The sequence below is a fragment of the Notothenia coriiceps genome, unplaced genomic scaffold, assembly GCF_000735185.1.
Source record: "Notothenia coriiceps isolate Sejong01 unplaced genomic scaffold, NC01 NC01_scaffold00008558, whole genome shotgun sequence".
Lineage (NCBI taxonomy): Eukaryota > Metazoa > Chordata > Actinopteri > Perciformes > Nototheniidae > Notothenia > Notothenia coriiceps.
In genome coordinates this window covers 666-12121 of record NW_011341259.1, presented here as the reverse complement: position 1 = coordinate 12121, position 11456 = coordinate 666, and the positions used below count along the sequence as shown (strand labels likewise).

Below are 11456 nucleotides of genomic sequence, written 5' to 3'. Positions count from 1 at the left end.
GGAGAAACCAGCTGAGTGCGCTAGAATTTGAAAATACACAACCGGAAAAAATCTGCCCCTTCCTTCGGACTTCCTCACAGAGGCCCTCCTCCAACACACACGAACGCGCAGATGACCAATGAGGAGATAAGTTTGTGCACAGATTGAAGGCTGTTACTTTAGCCGGGCCGCTCAGATGGTTGGTCGTGCTTTTTACAGCGCCACGGCTTCCACAAGTGACATTTTTTGTGTATTTATTGTCGAAGCCTTTATTATATTATTCAATGCTATCGGGATGTTAAGAGCATTCCATGGAATATAACAAAAAGTGTTTCTGAAATAAATGACATACCCCACCTTTAACTTAAAGTACAATATGTTCTTCTGAGAAATCTTGGAGAAGAATAATTTGCATGAAAAGACAAACATCACAACTGTTTAAGAAAGAAAAGGCATCAGTCGAGGACTTGTTCTAATCTTTATATACATGATATTTAGTCACCAGTTACAGTACACATAATTTATATACTACAGGAACACATAATACAGGTACTCAACGTGTGTTTACAGTTTTTTTTTTTTGTTTTTAACCTAACCTGCTTGTTGAAGAAGAGCCAATCATGGGGCTTGTCTTCAAACTGAGAGGACTAATCACAGCCCTCCATAATCTTATACACCCTCCCCTTTATTAACCACACTAGCATACATTTAAACAGAGTGCAAAGAAGTCTAAGCATTTTTTTTTAAATGTACATTGTTGAAAATTACTCAAACATCCAGCCATCTTCTTCACATTCGTTTTTCCCACAGACATGTACATTTCAAAATGTTTTAGCTCCAAATGACCCGGCCCTCTCCCAGGAAGTGTACACTGCTGTTCTCTATGGAGGGAAAGATGAATGAGAAAAGGACTTCAGGAGCTTCAGGGATTCTGCTCGGTGACCTTTCCTTTCTTCAGCAGAAGACAAGCCCTCAGAGAGCCTTTTAATGCAACGTCATTATTGCTTACAGAGAAAAGAAAAAGCTTTTTTTGCGTGTTCACAGACACACAGTGCAGATTCCTGGAGGGGCACTCTATAGTTGAGACAGTGATTATAGGAGCTTTCATCATCGACGATTACAGACACCCTGAGAGGAAAGGGATTGTCTTCCTCTCTGATTTTAACCACCTTGTGGTAATACAAGTTTTTGCAAGGATTATTACTCAATGTCCCCCTCCTTGTGGTTGCAATCAACACATCCTTCATGTTGACGTTTAAGTCAATAGAAAACTATTTAAATCAGACTTGTAACACCAGATTCGTTTTTTTTCTCACTTGCTTCTCAGGGCCTCTGTAGGGAGGGAAACATCCGACTCAGAGGAACGTTTTAGTGCAAGCAAAGCGTGAGTGAGGGAGGAAGTGTGGGTTTCTCGAGCTTAGGTAGAGGAGTGATGTTTTTATTGCTCATACAGTGACAACTTCTGGCAGTTTGCGATATATTTTGAGTAACACTGTATAACTGATTTTGGTGAAGGTTTTGTGAATGAAATCCTGTCTGTGTTACCCTCCAGATCTCAGAGTTTGAACACTGAACATCTGCTGTGAAACTACTTCAGTGAATCACAGGAATCCAGAACTACTGCAGCTGCTCTGAGGTGGGACAATAGTGCTTCAATTATTCCCCCAAAACACCACATCTGTGATCTTAAAAAAAGTAATTTGTTGTTAGATCTTGTTATAATGACAAAACACCAAGTATCTTGCAAAATATCTTCCTGTCAAAAGAAAAGCTATGGTGTTGTAATTATAAAAATCATACAGAGCACCCAAAGTCCAAAAAGAGAATGGCTAAGCCGATCGGTCGGCCATCTTGGTACAGACTTATGTTTAAAAAACTATATTTTCCGTGTCCCCCAGAGAATAAATCCTGTGGACGTCTGTGCTCACCTGTATTTTTCTCTAGTGCACTATGAGGATAACATTTTTGTTCAAGGTCAAATTTGAATGTGTCATCTAGTGCCACCAGCAGGTAAATTACACTTGTCCAATAGGCTACTTGGTTTTTGACCAGATACCCGCAAGTCTAATGACATTTCAGTTAGCATGCTAACGTGCTAAGCTTCCGTGTGTCGGCTAACGCATAACTTGTGGTGATGTTTCAGGACTTTAAGGTCTTAATAGCGATGGTTTTCACCAAACCAGAATGACGTTTCTTTTGCAATATTGTTAATTTAGCTATTTTTGTGGGTATTACAGGAATAATAAACTGTAAGTGAATGTTTTTAAGACTCCCCGAGAAAACGTTGTCATTCTAACAAGATCCATAGACCAAAACATTTCCCTGTTGCAGCTTTAGAGTTTTCTGCCCTGTGCGATCCATGTAAAATATCTAATGTTATCTAAAAGACTTGCAACACAGTGGTTATAAGTGAAACTCCATTTGACCTCAATCACCACCACAGCTGAAGTGTTACTCATCTCTAATTGACGCCAAGCTAATCAACTAACACCTGCTGAGCTGGGAAATAAAACATCTAAAAAGTACTGATATAATTTGATTGGCAAGATGTTTTTCTTTTAAAGGCTGTTACTGATAAAACATGTTCAAATCCAAGCTGCAGATTGGAGAAACAGTATTTTAAGCCGATAATAACATCTTAAATAACGTTCTCCCCAGTTTTATATTTCCTGTCAGGGTAAGAAAGCAGGGTGTAACTGCAGCTAGGCCACAATAGTTCAACTAAAACTCTTCCAGTGAAATTCAAACTGTTTTAAAACCTTTTGATATAGTTCAGTAGCTTTTGAAGGCAGCGGCAGTGTTTATAGACAGATGCCCCTCGATAACATCACACCCTCGTCTCCACCTCGGTGAAGAGAGGCTTGGGATCCAGATCCTTGTGGAGCATGGATAAAAACCACTGATTTTACAAGACAGAATTATAATATGTACACTTCTTAAGAAACTTACAATAAGTACTCGTAATATATTATATATGACTGTGATATCCTTATTTCCCCAGATCTTCTTTGTGTATCAATTAGCCTTTTGACAAACTGCAGTGATATTTCTCTAAAAGGGATCCAGTGGCTTTAGTTTGTGTAGAGTCCCGGCAGGACATTCCTCATATCTAAGATGCCTTTTCAGATGCGAATCTTCGCCAATCGAAAAAAAAGAAACCTCCTCATTTCGACACAGAGTCCTTGAGGTACATTCTGCTCCACTGATGCTCAGTCAGTCCACAGGATGGTTTACCAGTAAGACTGACCCTCAAACCAGTACCTGGTGAATCACATTTTCGGATACCACCTTATGTGTGACTGTGCCACAAAAGTGGAGGCACAATTTACAGCACCTGGTCGTCACTCACGTCCTGGCGTTTGGAAATTCAACCAAAGAATGTGGGAATGACGATGTTAAGGAATGTTAGGGAATAATAAATGTGTCCAAAATGGCCGTTTGGTAAACCCGACTCGCAACGGGGCACAACCGGCACAACACGCTGTCTAACTAAGGATTCTTCCAAATACTTGGTATAAAATGAGTTGCGAGTGTCTTTTTTTTGCCTTCCCCAGCTTCGAAAAACAAAAGACAAACAGCAAACGTTACCATCTCAGATTAAATAGTTTAGTGAACAGTCGCTTGCTCCAAAAAAACTTAAAAGGAGGACGCCAAAGCATTTTTTTTGGGTTTAGCTATGATTTCATAGTTTCAGACCAAGTTTGCAGTGCAGTTAGTTCATAATCATTAAGTATGGTTAGACACAGTAATGCGATTGTGTGACACAGATCAGTCTGTGTGCTAATATTATTTTTACCCTGTTAATCAGTATTATTTGATGATTACATTTTATTAATTATTACTATGCGTTAATGTTGTTGAGTAGGAACACCAGCATATTTGCTGTTAGATACACAGTATGGACCAATGAATGTTGATGGGGAAACTGGCTTTCATGCTAGCCAGGTGTTATGAAACGTGTCATAAAGACTTCAGTTGGAAATCTGCCCCACTGTCGGCAGGGAAGAGGGGCTCTCCATTGTTGAATCTACATCAAACCAGAGAGATCCAGTGATAAATGTGCTGTAGGGTCGCAGGAGTCAGCCTAAATTGGTGAGGACCTCATTATTTACTGATAAATAAACTCTGCTCTCTTTTTTTTTCTAAAATGACTACGATAAGATTTGAGCTAACAACGTCCTTGTAGCATAACGGTTTAGATGTTTTTGGTTTAATCCAATGTTTGTTATATTACTACAAAGCTTGCAAGTATTTTGACTTTTAAACAGCTCCTAAATATACATATATCCTACTAAAAGACAGAGGCTAAAGCTAGCTGGTCCGCCTTCCAGTCTTTATGCTAGGCTAAGCTAATTAGCTGCTAGCTTTAGCTTCGTTTTTAGCATAGGCTACAGCCATAACATAACTCTTGGGAAGAATGGTAAGTATTATATTACCCAACACTATTAAACTATTCCTTAAAAGGGGCACAGAGTCATGAAGGCCAGACTTGTACTTAACAGAAGCACAGTAATGTAATAATAACTGAATATATGTGTACAGGAAGCAGACTTTTGTTACACATTTGAAAGGCACGTGTTCTGCAGCTTTTATCTATCCTGACCCAAAAATGTAAATAGCTCACACTTAATAAGCCTGCTGAAATAAGATATGTTCAATGGGTTTTGTTTAATTGCAAATACACTTTTTGCAACGTGGGCACCAACAACATCTATTAAATGCTTCTCCACTTATTATCTCTGGAGTATATCCCCATTTGGAATACTGGAGTACATTAAGCATGTATTCAGGTAAGTGACTGCTAATCTTTTTTAATCCTGTGTTAAGTGCTTTTATCTGTAGACAGATTGTGGCTGGATAATAGCTGGACGATTGTCTGTATGGGGACAAAAGAACAGGGAAAAAAATTGTTCCAGCCTTCTCAAAAGCTACACAATTAGAGTTTAATTTATGGTCCAGACGAACCATATATTAAACTCAAATTGTGTAGCTTTTCTCAACATAGGCAACAGCTTTCTCAAAAGAAAGTGTTGGCACATCCTCCATTTACAGCTGTAAGTAAAGATGTTTTGATATACCGGCATTGATGTTGCCCATGATATTTAAAAATGTATAATAGTGATGATATGTTAATAATACACGTATGGTGATATTTTGTAAATAATAAAGTGCTTCTTAATTCACACTATCTATTAGTGTTATTGTTATTTAAGTATGCTTTTGAACAGCTATGTTTACTATGTAGCTTGTTTCCAAATCAGAGGTGAAAAAAGCACACGAAAACTGCAAAAGATGAATTTAGTCTTAGGGTTAAGGGAAATCTTAATGCTACGCTACAGCTAGAACAAATGACAAAAGAAAGTATTTTTAACATTTAAAAGCCTCAATAATGCTGTTGTAGCTGAAAGTGAGCAACTCTGTGCTGCCAGGATCCAACATCTTAAGGAGAACAGTTTAATGAGCACATCAATACTCAGGGGTTTGTAATAACATGTTCACCATCACATTTTGGTGCAATTTTCAGGTTTCAACATAGTTTTGGCCAGGTAGTGTGTATTCTTACTTTTCTCAAGCAAGTGATGAGATCAAATTTATATTTGGTCCTATAACTTTTTCTCTTTCTGTTAAAAACAGACCCTGCTTAAAGCACGAGCTACCAAGCATTCCAATTCAACTTTAATGTGTTGAATGCAAGTGAGCATTGGAGAAGGATGGCGTTTTTTAGCATTAAGGAGCAGAGCTTGTGTTTAGTGGGCCAGCTTACATTGGGACATATTAGAACAGAGAGCACCACTCCTCCGACAGAGATTCAGCAGGAGCAACAACTATCGACTATGACAGAAAGACGTGTTGCTGAAGGCAGAGGTGGATGTGAGGGCGAGCTGAGGGGCCGATAAATAAATGAAGGAGATGGTTTGGGTCGCCTCTCTAAATGGAGGCATCATGGGGCAGGTGAAGCTCTGCAGCTCCAGGCCTGCTGATGGAGCGGCGCTGTGTGTGTGGCAGCAGCTGGCCGCAGGGTAGCAGCCCCAGCAGCTCCTTGGAGGCTCCGGGTCTCCGACGACGACCGCCATACCCGGGCCTGTGGCTCCGCCTCGCTGCCTGGCCTAACAACATGGCAGTCTGGGGCCACAGGGGGTCCGTGAAGCTAGACATGCTGGGCGTCAGGAAGGAGAGACAGGACCTGCGCCTCAGTGGGCGTAGCTCTGGATACATGTGGGAGGTTGAGAAGAGGTCGAGGCCAAAGATGGAGCGCGGCTGCCTCGCGGCCCCCGTCAGCGAGATGCGGCCCTCCAGAGCTGGCCCCAGCAGGCAGAGGCTCGTTCTGTCTGTGAGCGAGTCCGTTCGGTCTTCGTATCCGAGGTCAGCGGGGGCCGAGCACTGCTGCAGGGGCCAGCCGCCGCGAGCCTTCCCCCCGTTGTCCGCATTGCTGCCTCCCTCTCCCCCGTCGCGCTCCCCCCCTCCAGCCTCATCATCCTCCTCCTCCACCTCCTCCCCCACCACCACACCCTCTTCCCTGTCCTCAGTGCCGCCGGGTGGGGGGCAGCGAGGGTCCCGCAGGAACACCACGATGACGGTGATGTTGTCGCTGGAGCCTGCGTCCCGGGCCGAGGCTACCAGCTTGTGGGCCACCATGGCGGTGTCTCCGCTGTTCTCCTCCAGATGGTCGCTCACCACTCGCACCGCCTCTTCAGAATTGACCGTGTCCCAGAAACCATCGCAGGCCAGAATCAGGTAGTCCTCTGTGCCGTCCATAGGGCAGATGTCATGGTCTGCAACCCCGCTGATGTAAGGCTTGTGCTCGGAGTCGCCTGTCAACACATGTCGAAGGTTATTCTGCTAATACTGGCATTCAGGACAGACAGAGTGAGAGTAGATTCTCTTGTTTCCGGAGACAAAAAACGATTTACAAGGAACTAGTTTTAACTGGTGACATCTAGAAATGTGTAATAAAAAGGAGAGATGTTCTGCGACCTTATCCTGTGCAAAATCCTCAATGTCTGTAAATTAGTCATTTTAGTAATGAATACAAATTCCACTGCAAATGACCTACCATGTTTTCCCAAACAAAGAGGTCATGGATAATATAATTTTTCTAATTTCTCAATTCGAAACATGAATGGAAAATGAAATGGTATGTAAACATGTGTTTATCAACAGCTCACCTATTGCTCTGGATACAGACAGACTGCCATTAACCCTCCATGTGCCAAACCAGATCACACAGCCTCCCAGAGCCTCGATCCTCAGCTTCTCATCCTGCACACACACATCAAGTGGTTTAGTTTGGAGGGCGGTCACATGGTACCTATGTTTTTACCATAAGTTCATATTTCATTCATACGTTTTTGTTTTGATTGGCAGTTTATTTAAATCAGGGGTGTCAAACCCAAGGACTTCATTTTATGTGGCCTGTGAGAGCTCTGAAAGAATATAATATGTTTATTATACGGTTACATGCTGCTTTACAGAAGCACTTGCCCATAAACTACATGTCCCAGAATGCATCTCATTTTGTGACATGCCACTTCAGAGACTTGCAATTATTTGCCATAAACTTCTGTTTTCAGAATTAGTTAATTCAATCAATCAATCAATGTTTATTTATATAGCCCAATATCACAAATGTTACATTTGTCTCAGTGGACTTCACAGTTTGTACAGAATATCAGTATGACAATACGACACCCTCTGTCCTTAGACCCTCTGTCCTTAGACCCTCACATCGTACAAGGAAAAACTTCCAGAGAAAACCCACAGTTTAAAGGGGAACATGGGAGAAACCTCAGGGAGAGCAACAGAGGAGGGATCCCTCTCCCAGGACGGACAGACGTGCAATAGATGCCGTGTGTAAATCAGGTTAAGAAGTTATTACCCAATTTGATAATAATCCAATGCAGAGGCAATAATGTAATATAATATATTATTTTATATATATTATATATTTATATATATATATATTGATATAGTCTTAAAGTTACAACCGGCCCATTGAGTGCAACCATAATGTGAATGTGGCCTGCGATGAAATTGAGTTTGACACCCCTGATTTAAATGAATGATCTAATCTTTTTAGCTATTTTGTTCTCATCTAAACCTTGCCTGTGTGATGCTAAAGTGGAACCCGGTGTGTTACCTCTCGGTCTGGTTTGTGTGGCTTCATCAGCTCCACCGCCTCCCCTTTCCTGACCAGCATCACCTGGGAGTCTCCGAGCCAGGCGACGTACATCGTGCGGCCCCGAAGGAACGTCACCACACCCGTCGTGCCACAACGCAGGTGCTGCGAACACACACACACACACCTTACAGTGTTTAATGTGCACACCAAGCAGCAGCTGCAACACCAGTTCTTGTTACCCCACAAGTTTTCAAATGAAGAGATTATGATTTCTCTCTACCCAACTGTTTATGCAAGTACAGCTGAATTACTTAGTGACTGTAAAACAATTAATTTACAACAACTTTCAGTGTACAGTTTTATTATTATTATACTGCTGTGTTTATGGTATTTTTGTAACTCTGGCACAACAATTTCCTTCGGGATAAATAAGTCCTATCTTATCTTATCTTATAATAGTAGAATAGTTTACACTTTGTGGTTTTGTTGTTTGCAGGTGCGGTTACCTCTCGTCGGGCCTTCTTCATAAATGCCAAGTCGGTGACTCTGAAGGCTTTGCAGAGCGCCTCCATCGGGTCCTGTCTGAAGCATTCCTGCTGGAACAGGTTGACGTGGAGGTGGTTGGCAGCGTAGATCGCAGCGTCGACACCGCCGTGACCGTCAAACACGGCAAAGTAAGCCTGCTCCTCCTGATCCTGAGAGACAAAAAGGGTGATTTAGCAGATAGATTCAATAACACCAAACCACATAGAGACTTCAGGTCTTAAAGGAGTACATATCAATAATCAAAGGTTTGTTTTAGTGGTTTAAACTGCAATGCATACTGTGTCATCATCTTTAAGGTATTCTTTCATTTAGAAAATCCCTATCCATGTCATTTCCACCCAAGCACACTTCCTTCATTAAGAAACCAGTATTTCAATTGTGGATTATATTTGAGTTGCTTGATACATAACTCATTGTTTAAATGGGTGTCTTGTGCAGGCCACTGAATTGAATCGATATCCTATTGTGGTAGACTTTGTGAGATAAAGAAATATCTTATTGTTCTCCAAATAATTGATATAATTTTGTTTTGTGATGAAACTTTCTTTTAATTTAATCCCATCTTATTTTTTTCTGAAGACATTTTACTTTGACTTCTTACATGTTGAACCCAAATACCTGTACTTTCTACTTCTTACATGTTGAACTCAAATACCTGTACTTTCTACTTCTTACATGTTGAACTCAAATACCTGTACTTTCTACTTCTTACATGTTGAACCCAAATACCTGTACTTTCTACTTCTCTCATTTTCCAAACAGGCTGGTTCCTTTAGTCTGAATGTGTGTTTGGTGGCGTGATCATTATTATTTAGAGTCATTGCGTGCCTATTGATTTGAACACGATCCGTGAATCCATCATTTCCTGGTCTTCTCTAAAGAAGAGGGACCAATGAAAACGTTGTCATGTTGCCGTTGTTCAGCATGGAAACATTCATTAGCTAACAATGACATTATTGTTCTATTAATATAAAGGGAGGTCAGGTACTCTTTAAAACAGCTGCTAGTTATGGGTACTTTTTACTGAAGTACATTTCAAAGCCTCTTTACTTTGACTTGAGTAAAGAAGTTTAGTCAGTACTTCTACTTTCACCAGAGTATTTTTAAACACGAGTATCTGTACTTCTACTTGAGTAAAGGATGTGTGTACTTTTTCCATCTCGAGTCATACCTGAACATTGAAGAGCGAGTTGAAGTCGGGGATGATGACGTGTTTGTCCTCCATCTTGCGCCTCATGTTCTTGATGGCGTGGATGGACGTCTCGTAGTACGGCTGCGGGCGGCGGCGGTACGGCAGGTCCTTCATCCAGAGGCAGCACACCTCGAAGAGCTGGTTGAACACCAGCCAGGCCAACTTCACCGACTCCATCTCTAACACACACACACACACACACACACACACACACGTCACAATCAGTCAAACAGATTCTTTTTAGGGACCGATTATTAAAAGCAATTCATAGCTAAAAAAAACGAAACGAAAAACATCATAAAAACTTCCCCAACCTCTCTTCTTGAAGTTTCTAAAAGTTTAACTATTTCTCTTCGTGTTTAGTGTGTTGGACCATCAACTCCTCTTATCTCTGGCATACCACAGCAATGTTTGTATGCAAAATATTAATTGTTAACATCTATTATATCATTGACCAGTTTACTTCTTTATTCCATTCAAGTAGGGATATATATTTTCTCTGAGGGCTGCAAATAATGATTATTTAGCGTATTAGTTAGTCGGACAATTACTTGTTTTAATAAATGATTAGTAGTTGGTGTGTGAAATGTTACAAGAAGGTGACGTGTTTGTCTGACCTACTTTAATTGATAAATGTAGTTCACATAACACCCTTATCTTTTATTCAACTTTAAAATATGGCAAGGTAAAAGAATATGAATAACAATGTTATTAACTTGTAAAAAGCGTGACCCCTATGTTACTGAAAATAAATAAAGAACACAGTACGATCCTTTTTGACAGATTGTACGTTTAACTAAAAGGATTTAACTTGTTCTACTGTGTCAAGAATCACATTTTGAAAAGTCCCCGTCCTCTGGGAGGGTCACGCCCCGCAGGGACCCGTTTTACTTTTTCTCAGAAGCTGTCATTGAGAAATTAGTGGAGCAGGACGAGGAACCAGGGCTCCATCGCTCTGATAACAAAGACTGGGGCTGTGTGTGTGTTTGACCTACTAATGTTAGCTGCAGGTGGAATAATAATCTCTCCTGTCATTTGCCAGCGTTCTCTCTCTCTCTCTCTCTCTCACGCTGCTCAAACAAAAAATGGACCGGCCTACACTGTGTCCCATTTCCTCCGACCACCCCTCCAGCTTCTAAAACTACATGCACTTACAAAAAACAGCGCCTTCCCCATCTCCAAAATAAAGATGTTGCGTCTGGCAGCAGGATTTACCCATAACACCTTGCAAACAGCTACAGAGTGCAGGGAAGCGACTTCAAACAGGCAGGGATCATCTGTTATGCAACACCAGAAGTATTACTTTTGAAAATACACACACAGCGAGGTGAAGAACGACAACATTGAACACTTTTCATAACTTTTCTAACGTGTGACATTTGGGCTATCAGCAGTCTGATAAAGGCAAGATCAATAAAGAACGGTGTACTGGAGATGAGGCGTTTTCATAAAGAGACCAACAAAGTGTCTCTAGACAAATTCTGCATCTCTTTCACACTTTTATTCAATAATGTTTAATTATAATCTCTTCATCTCTGCGTTTGAGCTATTTAAAAAGCAAGGACGTTTTTTTTATGTCAACAAATCCCATGAAAATCTTTCTCTCAATACTTTGTTACC

General features: G+C 41.1%; 1 protein-coding gene across 1 annotated transcript; it reads right to left on the bottom strand.

Moving 5' to 3' along the window:
- Nucleotides 1-444: 444 nt before the first annotated feature.
- ppm1e (protein phosphatase, Mg2+/Mn2+ dependent, 1E) lies at nt 445-10044 on the bottom strand. The gene is made up of 5 exons (XM_010770214.1): nt 9816-10044; nt 8605-8793; nt 8117-8260; nt 7146-7239; nt 445-6791 (listed from the first exon to the last, which is right to left on the bottom strand). Exons 1-5 carry the CDS (start codon nt 10011-10013, stop codon nt 5908-5910), a joined length of 1509 nt encoding a protein of 502 aa, XP_010768516.1. The 5' UTR covers nt 10014-10044; the 3' UTR covers nt 445-5907.
- Nucleotides 10045-11456: the final 1412 nt, after the last annotated feature.

What these genes read in the sequence shown, in the direction of transcription:
- ppm1e (XM_010770214.1), bottom strand. Translation starts at nt 10,013, where the DNA reads ATGGAGTCGGTGAAGTTGGCCTGGCTGGTGTTCAACCAGCTCTTCGAG. An exon ending in TGAAGAAGGCCCGACGAGAG is followed by an intron (nt 8,261 to 8,604) that starts GTAACCGCACCT and finishes GTGTGTTCGCAG; the next exon opens with CACCTGCGTTGTGGCACGAC. An exon ending in CACACAAACCAGACCGAGAG is followed by an intron (nt 7,240 to 8,116) that starts GTAACACACCGG and finishes GTGTGTGTGCAG; the next exon opens with GATGAGAAGCTGAGGATCGA.